This window comes from Chrysemys picta, chromosome 20, assembly GCF_011386835.1.
Source record: "Chrysemys picta bellii isolate R12L10 chromosome 20, ASM1138683v2, whole genome shotgun sequence".
Classification (NCBI taxonomy): domain Eukaryota; kingdom Metazoa; phylum Chordata; order Testudines; family Emydidae; genus Chrysemys; species Chrysemys picta.
The window spans coordinates 18,030,233-18,054,197 of NC_088810.1; the positions used below are offsets into that span (position 1 = coordinate 18,030,233).

At 51.3% G+C, this 23,965-nt stretch overlaps 1 protein-coding gene across 2 annotated transcripts; it reads left to right on the forward strand.

Moving 5' to 3' along the window:
- The first annotated feature begins 924 nt into the window (after window positions 1–924).
- GOLPH3L (golgi phosphoprotein 3 like) lies at window positions 925–22,307 on the forward strand. Of its 2 annotated transcripts, none has more exons than XM_005293805.5 (5): window positions 925–1,181; window positions 2,230–2,431; window positions 14,378–14,509; window positions 17,751–17,865; window positions 19,886–22,307. In XM_005293805.5, the coding sequence occupies exons 2-5, from the start codon at window positions 2,249–2,251 to the stop codon at window positions 20,311–20,313; spliced, it is 858 nt and encodes a 285-aa protein (XP_005293862.3). In that variant the 5' UTR covers window positions 925–1,181; window positions 2,230–2,248; the 3' UTR covers window positions 20,314–22,307. The 2 variants fall into 2 exon arrangements, with proteins under 2 accessions (XP_005293862.3, XP_065430544.1); XM_065574472.1 differs by having other exon boundaries at window positions 1,061–1,181; window positions 1,773–2,431; window positions 19,886–21,767.
- The last annotated feature ends 1,658 nt before the right edge of the window (window positions 22,308–23,965 follow it).

The following is a 23,965-nucleotide window of genomic DNA, read 5'->3' on the forward strand; positions in this document are numbered from 1 at the left end:
AGTGAAACGCTATAATCAAAATGCTGGATGACAAATGCAATATATCACTGCATAGCTGCACCGCATACTACATCTCGTTCAATATACAATATGCTAAAATACTGCACAGCATGCAATATGATACAGTATTGCACAGCTGCCTAGCAGATGCTGGCATGAGATACTGTGCAATATTGCATGGCTGTACAGTGACCAGATGTCCCGATTTTATAGGGACAGTCCTGATTTTGGGGGCTTTTTCTTATATAGGCACCTATGCCCCCCACCCCCGTCCCGATTTTTACACTTGCTGTCTGGTCACCCTACATAGCTGTGACATGATATGATGCAATACCATAGCACACCTACACAACAGAACTGTTACAAAAAGATGCATGACTGCCTCGCTCTTATCTGTATTGTCCAGCCCAATGCTACACTGCATGGCTGGGTAAACTATGTGATAACAATTCGGTGCTGCATAACTTGCACCCTGTAACGTTGCATGGCTGAACAACAGGCAAAGCTGCTACACATCAGATAGGGTGACCAGACAGCAAATGTGAAAAATCAGGACGGGGGTGAGGGGTTATAGGAGCCTATATAAGAAAAAAGACCCCAAAATCGGGACATCTGGTCACCCTAACATCAGATACCATGCAATATTCTTCTGTTGCACAGTACAGAATACGAGGCAATACTGCACAATTTCACCCCACACAATGCAAGGTAACATAGCACAGGTGCCGTACCCACAGCACAACACAATCCTACCAAGCTTCACAACAATCCACCTTTATGACTCCAGTCTTCAAGGGGGTGATTTCTGCATCTGCCATTGGTCGGGGGCGGTGGGGGCTGAACAAGCGACCACCATCCCCCCATCTTCTTATTGGTTTCCTCAGCTGTCCACAAAGACAAAGACACAAAGCAGTGCCACCCTACAAGTTTGACTGTACCAACAAGGACCCACCCCCTGCAATCTCTATTGGAGGAACAGCCTCAAAGTTGGGCATTAACAAACACCAGGATAGGTTACCCAGGGATACGGAAGCTGATGTGTTTCCTCCCCCTTGCTCCAGCTCAACCAGGAAGTAAAGTTTCTATTTTCTCTGGGCTCAGAAGTTTAATACCAGGCAAAGCAGAGGGAAAGGGGGGGGGGGGTGGACGAGGCCTCCCAGAAGAGGAGATCAGAGTCACAGGTAAGGCTGGGGAAAATCTCCAACAAGGGCTAAATTCTTAGGCACCAACATTAAATAACTGGGAAGTCACTTGTACATTTTCACTGTGGTCTCGTTTAATTTGTAAATTTCAGGGGGGAGAGGATTTTCCCCCTCTTAAATTATTTTTTTTCCTGCTGGAATTTAAGTTTTCCTGGCAGAGGTAGTGGGAAGTATGTGTGTGTGTGTGTGTGGGGGGGGGTGCCTGTGTTTCTTCCCTAGACCCCCCCCCCAGCATGGACAGGGGCTGCTGGGAACATCTCCTCCTTTGCCTCTTAGGTTCAGTGCCTGAGTCCAGTTCGTTTTCTATAGCTCCTTCCTCCCCTAACTCACCTAAGGAACTGGGCCATGCAGTCCCATCAGCTGTGGGAAGCAAAAGCCCCTTTTATGTGAAATGGAGGTGGGCGGGGGAGGGAGCGAGCACGTTCTCTTCTGGCCCTAGAACCTGTAGAGGGGAGAGCTGGGGTTTTGGGGTATGTGCAGGATTAGGCCAGGGTGGGCAGCCCCTCTGGTGTACCTCCATTTCCCCCTCTCCTGCAGGGATTACTCATTAAATTTATCCCTTCCCTAAAGAAGTGAGGGACTCCAGCGAAAGCAACAGCCTGGCTCCATGAGGCTAGGAAGGATGAAAACCTATGTGAAGCCCTAAGTCTCCAGATGGGTCCAAGTTCTGTGCAAATACCAGACCATCAGTGGGTGTAGAAGGGCGAGCCCCCAGCCTCTTCCCATGCTAGGTGGGACAGACCTTGTCTGCTGGCCAAATGTCCTGTTCCCTGCTCGGAGATTTCGTTCCTGCATAATCTGGGATGATCTGGCCTTTTCAACACACAGCACCAGTGCAATGCAGCCACTCCTGTGTTGTAAATGCTGCCCAGCAGTGTTGGACTAAGAATATTTGCCTTGTAAAGGGGCAGGGCTGTCCTGGCCCTACCTGAATTCCAGTCTTCAGTTCCCTGTAATTTAGTGCCTTTAAGCCATCCTTTCTGGAACCGGTGCACCCATCGATACTTCCTTTGGTTACCCTTGCTAGCTCCTAGTTGTGGGAGAGGATGACGACGCTCATTCACAGAGGGCGGCGTGCTGACGTGGGCAAGAACGCCGACAAGAGGCTGGAGGGCGAGGACGACGACTCGAAAGACCGAAACCTGGATGAGGAGGAGTCGGGTGACTCCAAAGATATCCGCCTGACCCTCATGGAGGAGGTGCTGCTCCTGGGACTGAAGGATAAGGAGGTAACGGGTCTTTGGCTGCCAGCGTTTGCGTTACATGGGCAGTGCCTTTGATGGAAGCAACTGCTCCTGGCTTTGCTTGTGGGAAAGTGTTGTAGGGGGCAATGCCTGCCCCCTTTGTGGATCCAGAGGCCCCTCTTGCAGCAGAACCAGTGCAGTTCCTCTGTGCAAAGGGGCACGTAAGCACCCTCTGAGTGGCATCAAGCCCAGGGCCACAACAAGGCACGGCTGTGCCAGGGGGTATGGTGGATCCCCAGCTCTTTCCCTCCTGCCCCAGAGGCTGGATGGATGATCTTCCACGGGGCAGGTCTGCTGTTGCAGCTGTACTACCTGGCAGTGGGAGGATCTTGTGGCATTTTGCCATTGTGATTGGTTCTTTGCCTGCTTCCTGCCTGACCCTGTTGGATCGGTGCTCTGTTTAGGAAGTAAACGTGATGTGGCATAAAGAAGCAAAATGCCTCTTTTTGCACCAGGCCCTTGTGACAGGGTCCATAGGCAAGAAAGCTGCGAGTCTTTTGGAGAGAGCGGGGCTGGGCCGTGCTCCCAATACAGGGGGCGGATTCGTCCCTGCGCACGGGCAGAGGAGAGGCCATTTACACCTCACCTATTAAGGGGCCCGTGCAGCCTCAGCGAAGGCCAGGGCTGCCCTAAATGGCCCATAGATTTGCCAACCTACCAGTCCACCCTAGCCAGACCCCCATCCTTTCTCTGGTCCGCCCACACCCTACAGCAGAACAACTCGCCTTGTACGCTGGGCTGCTTCAGAGGCACATCTGGCTCTATGCCAGGTGCAGCAGCTACCGGCACCAGGGTTGTTTGTTAAAACCGGCTTTGCAGACCCTCTGTGCCAATCTCCTTTGTACAAAGGGGCCCTTGGGCAATAGGAAATTGGACCCAGGAATTCTTGGCTTCCCCTAATGGTCTCTGAAAAGTGAATTCCTTGCCCCAGTGCACAAGAGTTCTTCTTTCCACCTGCATTATAACGCCTCATATCTATGCCAAGCAGGATCCCAACAGCTGTTGAACACTCCATAGTACTTATAAAGAACAGACACGCACGTCCGTTGCAACAGAAGCAAAATCGAATCTATATTGCAGGTGAAAATGTGCAAATCTGCACGGTACAGGATTTTCTTGGGCTGGGGGGAGTTAGTTTCATTTGACAGGCAAGGCCCGTTAAATACATGACACTAACAAAGCCTGACCCTGATGGGAGAAAAGGTTGCAAGTTCTGGCCCTACCGCAGGATTAAAATGTCCATATAACTGAAGGAAAGAAATGTTTCCATTATCTGATCGAAAAGCCCCTTTGGGGCGTAACTCAGCAGCTGTTTAGCAGCACACAGCAATAGTGGTCAGAGGTTGTTGGTGGTGTATTTTTAGCACATAAGTGAAGAAAAAAACCCAACAACTTTGAAACTGCAGGGGGGAGGTTCTGTTTGTTTGTGTGGAATTGGGTAGCTTTGTCTTCCTGCAAGTTTCCTTCCATCATTTTGTCTGTAATCTTTGCAATACCAGAGCAAAGTCAGAAAGGAAATTTTGGTCTTGGGGTTAAGCCACTGGGCTGGGACTTGGGAGCTCTGGCTCTGCCACAGATTCCCTGTGTGACCTTGGGCAAATCACTTAATATCTCCGTGCCGTAGTTTCCCATCTGTAAAATATGAATAATAGCATTTTCTCCCACCCTTTGCCTGTCTTGTACACTGGGGCTCTGGCCTCTAAGTGCTATCACAATACAAATGATTAAAAATTGTTTGATTATAAGCTTTTCTGGGGCAGGGACTGTCTCTCACTGTGTGGCTGTACAGTGCCAGTGCAATGAGGCCTCTAGATGCTATTGTAATACACCGCTACCTCGATATAACGTGACCCCCCGATATAACACGAATTCGGCTATAACGCAGTAAAGCAGTGCTCCGGGGGGAGGGGGTCGCTGCGCACTCCGGTGGATCAAAGCAAGTTCGATATAACGCGGTTTCACCTATAACGCGGTAAGATTTTTTGGCTCCCGAGGGCAGCGTTATATCGAGGTAGAGGTGTATAACCAACTTAATCTAACCTACTTAATTTGCAATATTGCGGATCCCGCAATATTAGACTTCCACAGCCGTTTTGATTGTAATTAGCTTACTTTGCAAAGGCCCACGATTTTGCACACATTTTGAGATTTGCAACACACACTTCCCCTCCCCCATTAGTACAGTAAAACTCCATGTATCCGAGCTAATAGCGGCTGGGGTCGGGCTGTCAGCCCCGCGCATTAATGACTATAATATAGCTGCAGCAAAATGTCTGGTTAACAAAAAAAAATTAGCAGGCATTGCATCATAATTGAGTTTATATTGTTCCAGCAAATTTTTCTTAAATAAATGGGGCTTCTCTGGCTTATCCAAATTTCCTCAATTAATAAAGGTCCATTATTACTTTTCCCTGATTTTTTCTATGTCTTGTCCGCAACTCAGCCACAATTATTTGACAATCATCCCGCGATTCAAGTAGGGCCTTAAATATAACTAAATCATGATGATGAAAGCCAGTTGCTACCCGCTGTGAGATCTAACAGTCAGGGTGACCCTTGTGCACTCCTTAACCTGGATCTGTAGCGATTATAGCACGAGGCTTTCAGTACTTTAGTAGTTGCTATTAGCTCATCTCACTGAAGCAACAGATCTCTTCTGCCTGCCTGCAGTCAGGTGTCATTTAAAATAATTAGACTGTACTCTTTTTGTTCAGCGCAGCCGGGAGTGGCTTCTTGCTATGGAATGGGGCGGTGCAGTGTCTTTGAAAGGAACGCCTTGGCACCTCTGGCTGCAATGCTCCCCAGAAGGGCTGTCTGTGTTTGTGGCTGCTAACATGGTAACGCGAAGTCTGAGATTGTTCAAACCCACGAAGGTGGTTGACTCTCGGTTTGCACAGGGGGTAGGGCAAGAGACTGGGGGTCAGGACTCCTGGGTTCCGTATCCAGCTCTACCAATCAAAATCAGGTCCCCGTTGTGCTTGATGCTGCACATAATTCTAGTTAGATACAGTCCCCACCCTGTGGGGCTTAGACTCTAAGGCCAAGATCCTGTACTTGTGCCTAAATTTGCATTTGAAATCAGTGGGATTGCTCGTGCGGGAAAGGTTGAGTATGTGCAATGTTGCCAGCCCTAAGTGTGCAAAAATCATGAGTCAGGCCCACCCAAAATCAAGATTGTCTTAAAAATCTTCCGATGGAGCCTTTAGAAGGCACATTTTCAGGCCTCTCTCTGAAGCCCCAAGGGCTGGAAATATTTTTTTCTCTATTATTTGAAAGGAAGCTGCTTTAAAAAAAAAAAAAAAAAAAAAAAAAAGTAAAAAATCACCAGCTACATGAGGCTCGTTATAAAATCACCGCTAAGTGAGATGCATGCATCTTTGCCGAATTTGAGACACGGGTCTGGAAGGGACTTCCTAGTCGTTGTCATCCCTTCTATCACAGGCAACCACATCATGTGTTCCCACTCATAAACCTGTCAAGCTCCGTCTTCGAACTAGCTAGGTTGTTTGTGTTTTTCCCCCCGCCACCCCCTTCCGCTCCTCCTGGGAGGCTGTTCCAGAACTTCCTTCTTCTCATGGTTCCAGAACCTCCTTCTTCTCTCTCTCTTCTTACAAACCTTCTACATTTACTCTCCAGATGGGTCCAAGTTCTGTGCAGATACCAGGCCATCATTGGTGGAGAAGGGCGAGCCCCCAGCCTCTTCCCATTCTAGGTGGGACAGACCTTGTCTGCTTCCCAAATGTCCTGTTCCCTGCTCGGAGATTTTGTTCCTGCATAATCTGGGATGATCTGGCCTTTTCAACACACAGCACCAGTGCAATGCAGTCACTCCTTCATCCCATTTGTCCTTGTGCCTGCGCTGTCCTTCCTGGAGTAAAACAGCCATGGATTCCTCTGCTGGATACGTCTCTCTGCTCACACGTGGCTATTTGTGGCTGCATTTCAGGCGGGTTGTTCTACTGGACTGGTGCAGTCTGCCGTCGCTGAGGCCTTTCGGCTCCTGTTTTATTGGTTCCCCCAAGAGGTGAAAGGTGCTGATTTAACAGCCCTTCGCTTAGAAGGGTAAATGCAACATGGACAACCAGCTTCCCTGCCCGTGTGTCTTGACCCTGATCTGTTGGGGAGTCAGTTCTTGTTCCCTCTACGGAGATGGCCATTTGGCAGGATGGCTTTATGTGACATGGACAACCAGGCCAACAGGGACTGGACTGAGACACAGCCAGCTCGATTCCTGCTTAGCAGCTGGTAACTAGCTTTGCCATTTGGTGCTCCCCAGAGTAAGCTGCTGACCTAGAAGCGAATGGTTGCAAACTCTGTTATTCTGAGTTGTCTGCTCCCTTGGATCGATTCTTCTTGATGTTTCAGGTACTTATCTGGCCCCATCACCGTAATATCTGAGTACCTCATGATCTTTAATGTATTTATCATCACGCACCCCCCCCGCCAGGCAAGGCAGGGCTGTTATGCCCATTGTACAGTGGGGGAAACTGAGGTACAAAGTGGCTAAGGGACTTGACCAGAGTCACACAGGGAGCGTGTGGCAGAGCAGGAAATTGAAACCAGGTCTCCTGAATTCCAGCTAGCGTCCTCACCACGAGGCCATCCTTCCTCCTAGCCTGAAGAGAGTATATTTTAGTTTAGTTTTTTGGGTGTAATGCATTACCTTCAGCACTGAAATAATAATAACCCCTAGCTCTTCCATAGTGCTTCTCATCCCCGGATATTAAAGGAGGTCAGGCTCATTCTCCCCATTTTATGAATGGGGAAACTGAGGCACGGAGAGGGGAGGTGACGTGGCAGAGGCAGGAACAAAATCCAAGTCTCCTGAGTCCTAGTCCAGTGCTCTATCCACTAGGTCATACTGCCTCCTGGGTCCTCAAAACTGAGCCCCTGTAAAACAAGGGGGCTGATTTTTCAGAGGTGCTGAGCACCTACAGTTCCCAGTAACTTCAGCAGCAGCCAGCGCCTCTGGAAATCAAGCTGCAGGGCTCGGTTTGGCAATATCCCGGTTATAAGGTGCTGCTCGATGCCTCTAGTTCAAGAGCACCAATAAAAGCTCGGGGTTGCTAATTTAAGTAGGACGGTATAGGCAAGCAGGTGATAAGCCGGATGCTGGGGATAACCTCAGAGAGCAAATATTTGAGAGCCGCTCAGGTGCAAATGTCATTGGAGCAGTGCAGTGACCTTTAATTCCCTTTAACTCTTTTGGTGCCAAACCCTTTAGCGTCAGCCCGAGGTAGGTGGCTTTAAACCAGGGTTCTGAACCGGTTTTGAATCATGAACCCACAACCCCCCCCCCTTTTTTTTTTTAAACTTGGACTGCTCTTTCTCCCTTCCCCCACCCCCCTTACAAAATGGGACTGTCCAGTGTAATCTAACTGGACTTGGGGCCATTAATACACTGATTCCAATAAAGGGGATTCTGCGTTAAATAAATCAGTCTTTTGACCCTGCTGTCTAACTGCCTAGGCTGGGAAATGTTGTCAAAGCACATACCTTAAAACCCACAACGCTTGCCGGGCAGAATCTCTTTCAGCATTGATGAGTGGTCCTGGGCGTTGTGATCCCGGGAACCAGGTCGCAATGCCACTCATTCAAATTTGGCCCAGCTGCCCCTCCATCTGGCATACTGGAGGGGGCAGCCAGGCCAAACCTGAATGGCATCATATTCCTGACCCCATGCGCCAGGTCGCGACATCCGCCTAGAAAGTTTGATTTCCCCCCCGGGGTTGAGAACTTCTGCTTTCAACCATGTGTCCTTTGGACTATCTGTAGGACCCAGACACATTCAGAAAGCAGACAGAGGTCTCTGCCATGGCAGTGGGTAGGTACAGAAGGTCAGCGGCTAATGTGATGGAGGTGTAAGGGGGCCCACAGATTCGTTGCAGTACTTTTTGCATGAGCTGCAGGCGTAGGCCCGTTTGGAACTGTTTGGTGACGGCAAAAATAGAACTCGGCACCCGCTGATGCCTGAACCTATGTCCGCACTTAGTGCTACAGCAGCAACGCTTCAGTGTAGACACTGCAGCGACAGGAGGGGGTTTTCCCACTGCTACAGTTGATCCACCTCCCCGAGAGGCATAGCTAGGTGGACAGAAGAATTCTTCCATCAACCTAGCGCTGTCTACATGGGGACTTAAGCTGTCTTCACTCCATCGCTCAAGGGTGTGGGTTTTTTCACAGCCCCGAGCCCAGTTGCTGGGTTGAGCTAATTTTATAGTGTGGACCAGCCCTAAGAAACTCTGTTATACTTTCCTCTGATGTCAGGGCTGAAAAATGTTGCTGGTCTTTCCTAATTAATGGCTCATTCAAACTGATTCTTGCAACACTACTTTTCTGTAGGGATGTGGTATTGTCTCTTGAGTTAATGTTTTATAGAATGGCTGGAAGATGAATCGGAAAGGGGCCAAGTCTAGGGAGCTAACAAGGCGGGGGGGGGGGGGGGGGGGAAGAGGGAAGGGGAGGGGAGGAGGGCGGATTTGGATATGGCCCCATCTTGCTGTGAAATTCTTCCTCCATCCTGTTGGCTGGTACCGGTGGTTCTCAAACTCTTTTTCTCACACCCACCCCACCCTACAAATATTCCTGGAACCCAGTTGCCAGTGGGGTGGGGTGGATTGTAGCTCTGATGCTAATAAGCTCTTGCGAGCAGTTTTCTGTAATGTGATGAAAAGGGGACTCACTGGTGATGGATCGGACCAAAAACCTGATGTTCTGTGTTTTGTATGTTGCTCCTCGATATTCTTCTCCTCATTCTCAAAGAAAAGGCAGAAATCGTGTGGTCCAGCGGCCATGGCACCCGACTAAGAGTCATGACTTTAGGTTGGACATCAGGAAAAACTTTCTAACTGTCAGGGTGGTTAAGCACTGGAATAAATTGCCTAGGGAGGTGGTGGAATCTCCATCATTGGAAATTTTTAAGAGCAGGTTGGGCAAAAACCTGTCAGGGATGGTCTAGATAATACTTAGTCCTGCCTTGGGTGCAGGGGACTGGACTAGATGACCTCTCGAGGTCCCTTCCAGTTCTATGATTCTATGACACCTGTTTTCTATGCCCTGCTCTGCCACTAACTCATTGTGTGGCATTGGGCAAGTCACTTCCCCACTGTGCGCCTCAGTTTCCCTATTCATACAATGTGGAGAATAAAAATTGCCCGCTTTTGCTTAAAACACTCTGAGTTGAGCCTGTCGGAAACTTTTCAACAAAATGGTTTTTGTCACAAAATGCCCATTTGTGAAAACCAAAACTTTTTGTGGGAACATATTGGTTTGGATGAAACTTTTGTCGGGAATATTTCTTGGATCCATGATGGAATTTCTGGTCAACATTTGTGTGTGTGTGTGCGCGTGAGAGAGAGAGAGTGAAGTAGAGAGATTCTAGAATGGCCAGTAGTCTGGAGGTTGGGGAACGCACTGGGGATGTGGAAGATCCAGGTTTAAATTCCTGCTCTGCTTGATTTGGACCAGGGACTTGAACCTGGGTCTCTCATATCCTAATGAGTGCCATAATCACTAGGCAGTTGGCTATTCTGCTGTCCTTTCTCTCTCTCTCTCTCTGTTCTTCTCACACACACTCACTCAAATTTGCAAGATCTTGGTCGGAATGGAAACAAATGTCAAAACTTCAAAATATTTCCTGAAAAGTAATTCTTGTTTTCTGGACAGCCCTTGTTTTGATGTGTATTCAGCACACAGGATACTTCTGAACCATATCTAGTGTGTGTCTCATGCTAGGCTAGGGTATAGAGGGTCCACTTTGACCAGAGTTGAAAGAACCCAGCTTGACTCTCAGATCCCAGTTGAATCTGATGTGCCAGCAGGAAGAACAACCATCTCTCTGCCTGTAAACAGCTCTGGCTTCATATGGAGTCATTGAGGGACAATAAAGATGCAGCCTAAAGTTTAGGGGAAAGTTTTGACCAAAAAGAGGTGGTGGGGTGGTAGGAGAAATAAAATGTTGCCTGTTTTCTGTCTGGAAGCCCAATGATGCCATTTCATTTTCTTCCAGCTTCACTATATCTCTTTGTCCTAGATCAATCCATCTGAGGGTAGGCAATCAGTCTGGCATTTATAATCTGAAACCAAATCTGGACAGAAATCCAAAGATTGCAAATATCCTGCTTTAAAAATAAAGGGTGAACTTGAAACCCTTTTCTGGAGAGCAAAAAAATGTGTGGTTAAAAGGGGAGTTTCTTTTGTAGAAAGCACCCAGCAGATCCTCTGAACTCTTGATTCCTGTGTTGCTTAATCACTTGCCACAAGGAAATGAATAAAGCAAATAAAGGTTAGCTTTTAATTGTATCGTTTTATTGTTCTGCCCTACGAAACACACCCAGTGCGTGTGTCGGGGCTTGCTATATAAAGAGATGTTTGGAGTTATGGATTAACCCTTTATAGGCTGCAGAATATTGCTTTTTTTTTTTAATCTGTATACTTTTAACAATTATTATTCCATTTCTAATCCTCAAAATTTGGGATCTGCAGAGTTTATTCATCTTTCCCTAATGATCCATTTGGAACTCAGAGGCCTGAAAGCTGGTTAGATGCTGTTTCAGGCCTTACCCCTCCTACCTCGAGTCTGCAAATACTTTTATGTGCTTGTTCAGCTTTATGGACCGGTGCAATTTCTGTTGAAGTCTATGGCAAAGCTCCTGTTGACATTTGTGGTTAGGAGCAGACTCATTGACGCAAGTGAAGCACGCACGCAAATATCTGCCAATTTTTAAATCTATTTTTCCAAAAGCTTTGCTCTAGGAATTATTTTGGGGCAGTTCTCTGGCCTGGGCCATGCAGGAGCTCAGACTGGAAATCACAGCAGTGCCTTCTGGCCTTTGAACCTGTGAATTCATCTGCAGGATCAGGGCCTTCGTTGGTCAGGGACTGCAACCGAGACGATTTGCGGGGTTTGAATGGGTCTCCCAGCAAACAGTGATCTGGCTGGTTTTAAAATATTTGATTCCCCTCATTGTGCTCAGCTGATCTGTCTCCTCAGCTAGAGGTAGTGAAAGAAAATTCCTCTTGATTTTTGGACACTTCTCCCTTGATGACTTCTGCGAGCAGCGTCCAAATCCTTAGTCGCTTGCCTTCCAAAAGATAAGAGTTCAGGATGTCTTGTTCATGGGCCTTTTTTCTGTGCCTGTGTTATAGTGTGACTATGGTATATTGCATTTCCCATACTCCTCTGCTCAGATGACATTAAACTCTTCAGTTTGGATCTGATCCAGAGCGATTTGGTGTAATGGTATCATCTAGTGGGTAGAACATTGGACTGGGAGCAGGGAGGCAAGGTCCCTCTCTGTGCATCTTCCTGCCCCCTTTGAGCTGTTCCAGGCAAGGACCATGATCTGGCTGGCAACTCTAGGTCCTACTCTCTTCATGATGCTGAAGACGGGATGAGTGGCAGGGCTTTGATGCTTCTCAGGATCGGGCCCTTTGCTATTACATGGCAGGGGCATTATTCAACACTCTTGAGCTAGGCTTAATGGTTGAAATGTGCCCTGGTGTGGAGGCCTTTGCCTCACTTACACGCCCCGTGAAGGGCTCTGGCGGGTGTATGGAACCTGGTGCTGAGACAGGTGAATTTCGCGTGATCTGAGTGACTGTCTCTCATAGCTATAATGTATGAAGGGTTAATAACGGAGTGCATTAGAAAACTGAGAGTGTGACTATAAACCGGTACACAGACCCAGACCCTCGGCTGGTGTAAATCAGTGTGGCTCTGCTGACTTCAAGTGTACTTGAGCTGAGGATCTGGCCCGTTGAGCACGTCCCAACCCGTGATCGAAATGCAGCCACTTCTAGGGTGGAAAGCGGCGGCTGTTTAACAGCACGCAGCCACACTACCCAACAATTTCAGAGGTTCCTATCCCAAGCGAGCAAGTAATACCATCACTAGCTGGAAATTGACTTGGCGGATTTAAGTAGGCAGAATGTAATTAGCCAGAGTGCAATCCGGACAGGACACTGGGGAGAGCGCTGTTATCTAAACCTTAATAGAAGTCTAGTCAGAGATGTACACCTTGGGCTTAAAGATAAAGCTGTGGACAGCGAGGAGCGCTCTTACGACAGGGCTTACAAGCAATTTCTGATTACGGCTAACTGTTCGGCATGCATGTCTGAAGTTGTCAGGGCTTTCATGTTTTCCTGAGCGGCCTCGTTATTCAGAAATCTCGTAAGCTCTGGGAAAGCTGGTTTGATGGAAACCGTTACTGCTCCTTGGTTAGTTCTCGTGTCAGCTGCTGACCCAGTTCTAGGTCATCGTAAAAAGGGTGGATGGTGGTGTTTCTGGCATGCTTCCCCATGGGTTTAATGCTGATGGGGAAGAATTGGCGGTGGGCAGGCAAACGGGACCAAGCAATGATACCATTACAGTCAGATACTCAATCTCTCTCTTGTCGTCTTCTCCCCCCTTGCCCCACCATGCTGAAAGCAATGTCCCTTATGGGAAAAGGTCCTGTAGAATTTCCTACGGGTCCGAACTCTTTCAAACCTATAGAACTGCATTGAGACTTGTGCTCTGTAGTGGGTTAATTTGATTTTTCCCCCCCCATTGTGAAGAATAAAATTCTCTATAGGGTCACATCCAAAGCCTATGCAAACCTTAACATCTGTCTCTCAAATCTTTTCCATGGTGGGGTGTTTGCTCTCTCAAATGTTGACTAGTCCCAGAATTGCAGAAGCGTGAAACTTCTTATTTACGTTACAGTAGTTCCCCCTGAGATCAAGGACCTGTATGCGTAGTATGAGACCATCCTTGAGATGTATAGACTAGGTGGGAAGGGGAACGGAGGCAAAGTGACTTGCCTGAGGTCATCTAACAGCTCAGTGGCAGAGTGGGAATAGAACCCGGGAGTCCAAGTCGTAGTCCAGCACTGCTGCAGGGCTCTGCTCTGAGCCGGTTTGGCAGGCCAGTGTGGGCTGCAGTCAGATTAGTTTTCAAAACTCTTACTCAACTCCTAGGCTAGGTTTCAGAGGCCAGGGCTGGCGCAAACTTCCCGTCCACTCTGCAAACACCTGGACGTGCTTGAAGAAACCCGCTTTGGAGCGGGCATGTTTCTGCTAAGCAGGTTCTGCTGTAACCCGAGCCAGCTGGTGAAGGGCATGTGATATGCTGCTCAGCGTTGGCTCCGGGAGGCGAATTACAGGTTGCTGGCCCAACCCTTTAACACTGTGCTGGTCAAGTCGCTCTGACTGAGCAAATCTGCCCTTTGCTAGGCTATGTAGACGCTACAGCTTACATCGGTACAAGTTACGCCGCTCGGGTATGAATAAGCTTGGATTTGCCGCTGCTCGGCATCTCTGAAAATCGGGCCCTGTTGTCCATTTTGGGGGGGTGCCTAGTGTTGCTATGGAGCCATCATACGAAAAAAGCCGCTTTCAGGCTATTGCCCCGTGTGGGCTTTTGCTGGGAGAGGGGCCCTGGTGTTTCAGAACCGCTGGCTCTCTTGTCTTTCCTCTCGACTCCACGCGCTCCTGAGGGCTCTCGACTCTGCGCAACCCGGGGAACATTGCAGTGGTTCTGATGCTGTAGGGGAAGCGGGGTTAGAACTTGGACCCTCCTGCTGCAAAGGGCGGGCCTTTGTCACTGGAGACTCCGTAGCTGGACTGGCTCTGCCTCTGGCCTGCTGGGTGACCTGCGGGCAAGTCGTTTCCCCGCTTTGTGCCTCGGTTTCCCCATCTGTAAAATGGGGGTGGTGATCCTGACCCCCGTGGTAAAGGGCGCTGAGATCTGCTGATGGAAAGTGCTAGAGAAAGGCTAGGTGGTGCTATTATCCCTAGCTGTTAGAAGTGAAGGGCCTTGAGCTGCCTTCAGTTCCTCGGAGGGCTGGGTGGGCTACAAAGGAGCTGTAGTGACCTCTTGATGATTCGGTCCCACGAGGGTCCCTTTGTCTCTAATGCCGGTGGCGTTCCTCCCCCGCTCTCCCTCCTCAGGGCTATACGTCTTTCTGGAACGACTGCATCTCCTCGGGCCTGCGCGGCGGTATTCTCATCGAGCTGGCCCTGCGCGGACGCATTCAGCTGGAGCCGCTCACCATGAGGAAGAAAAGGCTGCTGGACAGAAAGGTACCCTGCCCCGGGGGTCGGTCTCTGTGCCTGTTGGGCCAACAAGGAGGACAAGGCCCTTAGCCTCGGGGAGATCCCCTCCCCCTACCTTTTTAGACCCATGAGGCCTGATTCTCCGCTGCCCTGCAGTCATGTAGCCCGGTGTGACCTGGCTACAGAACGCCGCCATCCCAACCTGTGAGCGTTCTGCACCCGAGTCAACGACGGCACGGGGCAATGGAGAATCAAGCCCGTTTACACTGGTTCTGATCAGCGCCGCAGGGGTAAATCCGAAGTCGCTCCAAGGAAAGCGATGGAGTGACTCTAGATTTACAACGGGGGGGCACTGTGGGGATCGGGCCCCGCCTCCGGTCTGCGGGCTTGGAGGAAGAACATGACATAGAGGCCGGGACGAGGAGGCCGCAAGGTAGGCGGTCAGGGTCAGATGTGGGGAGTGAGCCAGGCCTGTATTTGTCTGGAGGGGGTGGGGAGGCATCTCTCTCCTTCTCGTGCCTCTGGAATAACGATGATTTGCATGGACAATAGCTGCTTACGTCCAGATGGATGTCTCAGGCACTCCTGTGGCCTCCGGCGCCGTAACGCCTGAGCACTCAGTTATTAATGCATTTAATCCTCAGGCACCCCTGGGAGACAGGGCAGGGCTGTCATCCCCAATACAGAGATCGGGAAACTGAGGCACAGAGAGGCTAAGTGACTGGGCCAACGAGTCTGTAGCAGAGCAGGTGTGATGGGATTCCCTGGGGTGCAGCCTGGGACTGTGGGACCGTTGTGCCTCCTTAGCTCTCCAGCCTGGGCTGTCTCTCACAATGCCTTGCTCGTGACAAGCAGCAAACCCCTCCAGGCCCTGTTCTCACTCAGCACAACAGCATGTGGAGTCCCCCACCCACCTAGATTGCATGAATGCTCCCAGAACCACTCCTAAATCACACCGAGAAAGGCACCAGCCAAACCTCCCAGCTCTGTACCCTCAGGAATATACCGTCTTAAATGTATTAAATGGTTCACCACTTCATCAGTGGAAAGTGGATCTATCCCAGCCTTTGTAAACCTGAGCAAACACCCTTACCAAACACGTCCGGCAAACACACTGGCAAAGATAACGGTTAAAAAAAATCTATCCTTTGTAGTCAATAAATTTAAGTGAGTATAAATGATAGGCAAAAAGTCAGCGTGATTGCCAAAATAAAATAAAATATCAGCACGCAGTCTAAACCCTCAACCCTATTAGACTGGGTAACATCTAAATTAAGCAGTTTTTCTCCCCCACACTGGATACTGCAGTCCTTAAGATACAGGTTTGTCTAGGCCGGTCTCCTCCTTTGGAGTCTTCTGAGTGTCCATGTTGCTTGCAGCATCGGCCTTGGCTACACTAGCAGTGTACAGCGCTGCAACTTGCTGCGCTCAGGGGTGTGAAAAAACACCCCCCTATGGCCTTGGCTACACTTGCAAGTTACAGCGCTGTAAAGCCTCCCCCAGCCTGTAACTCACTCCCCGTCCACACTGGCAGGGCACTTACAGCGCTGTATCTCCCTGGGTACACCGCTGCAGGTACTCCACATCTCCGAGAGGAATAACCATGGCTACGACTCACGGGTGTCTAATCACCTTGTCAAGTGGCCAATCCTCTCCATTGTTGCCGGCTGCAGGAATGCGGAAGTGCTGGTTTCAAAGCTCGTCCCACAGAGAAAAGCAAACAGATTGCAGCTTGCTTTGAGTGAGTGAATGAATGAGCAGGGGGCCGGGAGTTGGGAACTTGCAAAATAGAGAGCTGACATGCTCCAAAAAGCACTCTCTCTCCCCCCACACTCCCTGTCACAATCCACCCCACCCCTGTTTTGAAAAGCGCATTGCAGCCACATGAATGCTGGGATAGCTGCCCATAATGCACCGCTCCCAACACAGCTGCAAATGTTACAAGTGTGGCCACACCCCTGCGCTGGCCGCTGTCAGTGTGGACAGACTGCAGCGCTTTTCCCTGCTCAGCTGCACGAAGACAGGTTTACCTCACAGCGCTGTATAGCTGCAAGTGTAGCCAAGGCCCAAGCGCAGCAAGTACAGCGTTGTAAAGCTATTCCCCTCGGAGAGGTGGAGTACATACAGCGCTGCGACTACACTCGCGCTTCACAGCGCTGCCGCGGTCCCGAGTGTAGCCAAGGCCATAGGTGGGGGCAGGAGAAAGGCCAAGCATGGGGTCCCTGTGTTCTGTTTTATACCCTCAGTCCCATGTGCTTGGAGCACACAAGTCCAGGCATGTCTGGGGGCATTGCTGAGTCCCCAGGCAAGGTTGAGCAATTCCCCTGGTGTGGCCTCATGCAGGTGAGTCATTGCATTGGAGCTCCCTTTCTGGACAACGGCTGTTGATGGTTGTTTGACACCTGCCCGGGTGTTGGTTACTTTCCTTGCTGTTGCCTCTGGGGAGCTAATATCTGGCCAGTTCCCCAACTTACAGCGTGCTTTAGTGACAACCATCCAATACAATCTCGTAACTTCATATGCACTGATGACATACGTATTTAGATAGAACAGTGACTTTCACCAGATCATAACCTTTCCCCTGATACCTTACATGGCCTGCTTTATATGCACGATCACAATTGTATATAACTGAGGGGTATGGGGGTTACAGGCAGATTGGTAATGAAAATCTGTCACAGCGCTCCCCCAGGTATACAATGTCACAGCAGGGAACTGTACTAGCTTTGGAGAGCCGGGTTCTCTAACCATTGGGCCAGCCTTCCTCTCGGCACATAGGCCTGATGTTCCTTTCGCTCTCACGGTTGTAACTCCATTAGTCTGGCATAACTCTGACGTCTGCTGGCTTTGAGCCCGTGCCTGTGTTCAGAGTTGCACGTCATTTAACTGAATCCGTACAAGGACATTACAGAGCTGGGAATAGAACCCAGGTGTCCTGATGCCCCATCCTGTGCTCTATGCACTGGACAATGCCTCATTGCTTCAGTGGGTCTGAGAGTCCCTTGTAGCGTCACATGGGCTGTAGCAGTGTCCTATCCTCTGTGGATTGGGCCCAGCATGGGGCATGTAGCCCATGCAACACAGTGGGTTACACGTGCCCTGGCATCTTGCTGATCTTGGTCAAAGATGCTTCCTGGGCTTCTCCCATTAGAACCAGTTTCAAAGCTCTCAGCCAAAGCCGGATCATGCCACGTCGTCTCTGGGATAGAGGGACGGTAGCCAGTCCGGAATCCAGCGTCAAGCTGTGTGTCTGTCTTTGTCCTTCTAGGTGCTCTTAAAGTCAGACACCCCGACCGGCGACGTCCTACTAGATGAGACCCTTAAGCACATCAAAGCCACAGAGCCTGCAGAGACAGTCCAGTCATGGATAGAGCTGCTCACAGGTACGACGGCCTGACCTTGAATGGCGCCTCCTCCGCTTCCCGGTGGCCTGCTCTGCCATGAGCCACTTTATGCTTGTTCTTGCTTGATCACCTAAGGCAGGGGTGGGCAAACTGTGGGCCAGATCCAGCCCACCAGCCATTTTAATATGGCCCTCGAGCTCCCGCTGTAGAGCGGGGTCTGGGTCTTGCCCCGCTCCAGTGTTCCAGCTGGGGAGCAGGGTCGGGGGCTGCTCCGCACGGCTCCCAGAAGCAGCGGCATGCCCCCCTCCTCCAGCTCCTATGCATAGGGGCAGCCAGGGGGCTCCGCTCTGCACGCTGCCCCCGGCCCAAGTGCCGCCCCCACAGTTCCCATTGGCCGGGAACCGCAGCCAATAGGAGCTGCAGGGGCGGTGCCTGTGGATGGGGCAGCGCACAGAGCCGCCTGGCCACGCTTCCGCTTAGGAGCCAGAGAAGGGATATGCTGCTGCTTCCGGGAGCTGCTTGAGGTAAGCGCCACCTGGAGCCTGCACCCCTGTGCCTCTCCCCATGCCCCAGCTCTGATCCCCCCCCTCCCAACCCCTCAATCCCAGCCCGGAGCACCCTCCTGCACCCCAAACCTCTCATCGCCAGCCCCACCTCAGAACCCACACCCCCAGCCTGAACCTCTCCCCGTGCCCCAACCCCCTGCCCCAGCCCTGATCCCCCTCCTGCCCTCCCAACCCCTCAATCCCAGCCCGGAGCACCCTCCTACACCCCAAACTCCTCACCCCCACCCTGGAGCCCTCACCCCCAACCCCAATTTTGTAAGCATTCATGGCCCGCCATACAATTTCTATTCCCTGATGTGGCCCTCGGGCCAAAAGTTTGCCCACCCCGGCCTAAGGACTAAACCGGTCAGGGCGGTGCAGCATGCTGGAGAGGCCACGCGCTCCCCCTCTCATGGCCGTTCAGACGTATCTCCCCCGGGGCTGATCTCATCCCTGATTGGGCTGGAATCCAGGCTGGCAGGTTGCATGGGTGGGTTCATGCTCATCTCTGGTCTGGACAGAGCAACCTTTGTGCTTTTCTCTGTGCGGATCTGCTTCCTAAATACTCAGCCTCACCTAGGCCTGGTTCACATGCAAAAATTAGCTCCATCTAGCTCTGTGGCTCTGGGCTGTGGGAACCTTTGTGCCCGGAACGCCGTAGTTAAGTCACCCTGGTTGACGGAAGGATCCTAGCCCCTCGGAGAGACGGATTAACGACATGGACAGAAAAACCCCTTCTATCGAGGTTAGGAAGCCTCTACACTATGGCTGTGTGGCTATAGCGTAGATGTGTCCTTAGGCCTTTAAGGGTAAGTCCACAGACACTGCAGCTGGGCTCAGCCTCCCGGGAAGACAGATTTTCCCTAGCAGGACTCCAGCTAGTGCATTAGTGAGTGGGTTGTGGGTCGGTACTGAGGAACATCGGCTCAACTGTGTGGAGCCTGGTACTGGAATAGCACAGGGGCTTAGGCAAAGGTGACGTGGGGGTGGGGGGTGCAGGGTCCTATGACCCCCCCACCCCAGATTGCTCGGTCACCTGGTGCAGCCAGGCCCGCCCCTGCCCTCCCTGTGGGGCAGCTGAGCCAGTGGGCTGCGCCAGGCAGAGAGAGGGGCAGAGGCAGCAGGAACAGCTAGGAGCCGTAGGGAGGGGCTGCTGCTTTCCGGGATGGGGAAGGTTGCCTGGGGGTGGACATGACTGGTGCTGTTCCAGGGTGCTCCCCCTCTTTCCCCCCTCCCCCCCAACTATCAGCAGGCATGTGTTGTGTCTGGGCTTATGGATCAAATTGAAGGTGCCCTGGGGGAACTGGGCAGGGGCCCGAGACGGGAAGAGGCTTGAAGTACACGGGCAGAGCGGTGTGGAGGGTCCCAGGACTGGAACAGCATTGTAGGGGTGGCTGAGGTGCAGTATCCGAGCTCTCCCGGGGATGTCGTGGCGCAGGGCGGGGTGGGGGGGATGCCCACCTATTGCCTTGATTTTGCCACTAAAAAGCAAACCTCGGCTCCCCGTCCCGCAGGCGAGACCTGGAACCCCTTCAAGCTGCAGTACCAGCTGCGCAACGTGCGGGAGCGCATCGCCAAGAACCTGGTGGAGAAGGGCATCCTGACCACGGAGAAGCAGAACTTCCTGCTCTTCGACATGACCACCCACCCGGTCACCAACACCACCGAGAAGCAGCGTCTGCTCAAGAAGCTGCAGGAGAGCGTCCTGGACCGGTGGGTGAACGACCCGCACCGCATGGACAGGAGGACCTTGGCCTTGCTGGTGCTGGCCCACTCCTCGGACGTACTGGAGAACGTTTTCACCCCGCTGGCGGACGACAAGTACGACACGGCCATGAACAGGTCAAAGGACCTCTTGGACTTGGACCCCGACGTGGAGGCCACCAAAGCCAGCGCCACGGAGATGATCTGGGCTGTTCTGGCGGCCTTTAACAAAGCCTAAATCCAGACTGCCTTGCCCATTGGACGTAGCACGGGACCTTTGGGTGGGGAGCTGCCCTGGGCCGGGCCAGCGCAAACTCTGTTCTACATGGCACCTGGGTTTGACTGATGTCCACCCCTGCCCCAACCTACCTCTCTTGGCTGGGGATTGTTGTGCTGGTAGAGTGAGCGACTGTATGTTGTGTGTCCTCTTCTTGTAAACACTCGGCTAAATGAAGGTCTTTGTCTCCGGTGGGGGGGCGGGGGGAAAGGGTTGGCTTGCGGCTCAGTCAGCTCTCTCGTTTCCCATCACCTTTTGGAGAATGGAGATGTAGAATTGCCATCGGGATGTATTCTGCTCTTCTTTTCTCTCCATTGATTTTTATGGGGGTGGGGTTAGCTTGAGTTGATGGGGCCTGCTCCATTCCTGCACTTGGGGGACTGACAAACGGGGTGGCTTTAAGCCACCTTTGTGCTCCCTGTGTTCTGAGGCTTGCCTGGCCCCCCCACGGTGTAAGTTAGATCAGTCCGGAAGCTGCTCTACACTATGTTCTGCTCCCCATGGCGACCAGTGGGCCCTGGGAAGTGGAGAATCGCTGTTACGCAGGGTACTCTGGACATGCTCCTGGTCCCCAGCGTAGGGGGCAAGGCCATTGCAGAGCCCTGACACCAGCTCCATTGTAGCCAGGGAACTGGGGGAGGGTTCCCCATTGTCAGGCCCACTTGTACTGCCAGAGCACTACGAAAGGGCCTGGGTGTTACCAAGAATCAGGCTGGTAGAATCTGACCTGGTCTGACACTCGCGCTGGTGTAATCCCGCTGACTGCAGAGGTGCAGCCCCTGGCACACGCCGGAGTCCCAGAGATCGGTATCACGGCCTCTGAAACCACGGGGATGTAGCTGCCCCTTTACTCAGCATGGCTAACTTCTTCACGACCTTTCCTATTCAATGTCTGCTGGGACAGGGAGGGCCCGATTCACGGCCGCATGACTCGTGGCAGAACTCCTCTGAGATCGGTACAGTCACCGACCTGCTGTGACCTTTCAGTGCAACGCGGGAGGGAGAGTGCTTGGCTGGCTGAGCCATGTTGGAAAAGACACAGAAATGATCTGTGCCCAGAGCCCAATTCTCGCCGCCCTGCGTCATGCGTGGTCTTTCTGCACCAGTGCAAAGTGAGCATGTGGGTTTATTTTCGTGTTGCGCTGGTGCACATGGCATGGCAGTGGAGAAGTGGGCCAATAGGCTGCTTGAGCACGACTGGCCCACTCCTGCAGCCTTCACTCGTGTGAATAGCCGCCCGTGGGGGGTCTGCATTTGTGAGTGAAGGCGACCAGGACTGAGCTCTCAGGTCAGGCTTTCAGAGACCGCCCTGTGGAAGGGAGCCTGTACGGCTGGTAAAACTGCTTAGGGAAAAATCAAAACGAAACTCATTTTCCATGGAATTTTTTTTAACTTTTCAGCAAAAAAATCAAAAATTAAAATATCTGGTGCCTCATGGGAGTTGTAGTTCGGTCACCTCGAGTGCCCTTCTACGGGCTTCCTAGTTGGACTACATCTCCCATGATGCACCACAGTCTCATCTCTTGGTGAGGGGAATTTGTGCGTGATTGGAAGCGCTATGGCCAATTGGCCATGGTGCGCCGGTGGAAAATTTTCAGCCGGCCTTAACCATGAGTGGAATTGACTCAGTCTTTGCGGTGGATCCGGAAAAGGCCCAAAACGCAGCTGGTCTAAAAGTGGGAGATTTGGTTTTTTGTTTTTTAGAACAGAAGTAGCTTTTAATGGCCTTGCATGAATTCTAGGTGGCCGTGTGAAACCTCTGTGCCCAAGAGAAGGATATAAACTTTCCCTGTAGAGAGGTGGATTTTAGAAATCTAGACTGGAGCTTTCAAAATCATCCAAGGGACTGTGAATTTCAATGGGAATTGGGTGCCGGACTCCTTTGAACACCCCCAGAGCTAATAAATAATTGCAGTAGGATTTCTAGGCCGTGCTGCTGCACAGATGGTACCCGGTGTTCTGTTTAGCCTGTGTCTTACTTCCCCATCATCCTTTGCTGCCATCGCGTCTGTGTTTACTCCTGCAACTGAGTTTCCAGTGTCGTCTGTGAGTTTTCAGAGCTTGTTGGTGTCCGGAGCAGGCTGCACTAGTGTGTCGATAGGACGCTCGCGCAGGAATCAGCCTCTTACGCGGATGGGCCCAAATCTGAGGTTAAGGAGGCGTTACCCGGTGACAACGCAAAGCTGTAAGGAGTAATGTGAGCTCCCTCCAGTTTGACTGTTCTGGCCGAATGAGCGCCTAAATCCACAGGCCAGGTCTTCAGCTGCGATAAGCCAGCACAGCACCATCGACGTCAGGGGAGCTACAACCGTTCACACCAGCTGAGGATCCGGCCCTGGATCTCCATTTCGGTTACACCTGTGCCAGTTTGGAGACACTCCGGATTTACACGGGGGTGAGAGAGGAGAATTCGGCTCTTGCGTTTAGATCCACGAGGCCGTGAACTTCCCGAATCGGACAACGTGCCTAGAAGCAAAAGGCCTGTTTCCGCTCACAGTCACAGGAGTGTAGACGAGAGAAGAAAGTTATGCCGCGGAAAGCCAATGTACATGAGATCAGGATCATGCCCACCAGCCTCGATCTTGCGAGGAGAAAGGGAGCGAATTCTATTCGGCCAACTCAATTCGGTTATAATTGACCCTCCCCGTCTTTTTTTTAATCCTGCAAAATTCTTTCCTGCCTTTTGATGATCAATCCATTTCCCAGCGCGAGCTCCCTGATCAACGCAAAGGAGGAACAGACACGTTAGGCAGCAGGGAATGGAAAGTAAGATTCTGGGCTAATTCCTCATTGACTTAGTGAAGGCGCTCCCAGATAGTAGCAGCACTGGGGATAAACAGGCCCTGGACTCCTAGCACCTTGCAAGCAGAGATCATCAAAGCAAAGATATTCTAGATTTTGCATTTACTACCTATTGTCTTTCATTCATGTCCTCGGTTTGCTATGAGCTCTGCAAATATTTGCATGCAGGGTAGGGTGGTTCTCCGCTAATGGAGCGGACACTATCCTACCAGCCCCATTGCATGCTGCACCAAGCCAGAATGTCCCCAGCTAAGCCAGGCTTTTGAGGTGAACAGCACGGGGAGGAGAACTGCACCTGACCTACATGCATGACGTAACACTAATTGGAACCTGTGGTCCATTGTGGGGATACATGGCGGGGGCACATTGGGAAGCTGACTTGTATGAGACTCCAGGACTTGGTTTGCTCTGTTACATGTGGAGTGTCTCCATTGGTGTCAATGGGTCAGATTCTCAGCTGGGGCAAATCAGCATAACCTAACTCCACTGACGTCAGCAGTGGTTGACGCCAGCTAAGAATCTGGCCCCTTGGATTTACACGGGCATAACCGAGAGCAGAGTGTGTGCCTCTGGGGGATGAAGTTTGCATCAAAGCGTGTGATGACTCAAACTTCAGCCTCGGAAGGGCAAAGAGCGTTTCTGCATTAGTGGTGGGTTCTCGGCGTTCCATCCCACAAGGAGATTCTGCAGGGCCAATTCACTAGGGGGAAGACGGAATGGGGAAAGCACAGACAGGATCAGGTATCCTGAGCTTGTTGTGTTCAGTAGAAACTTTGGATATGTGGACTGGGGAGAGGAGGGCACTGGTCAT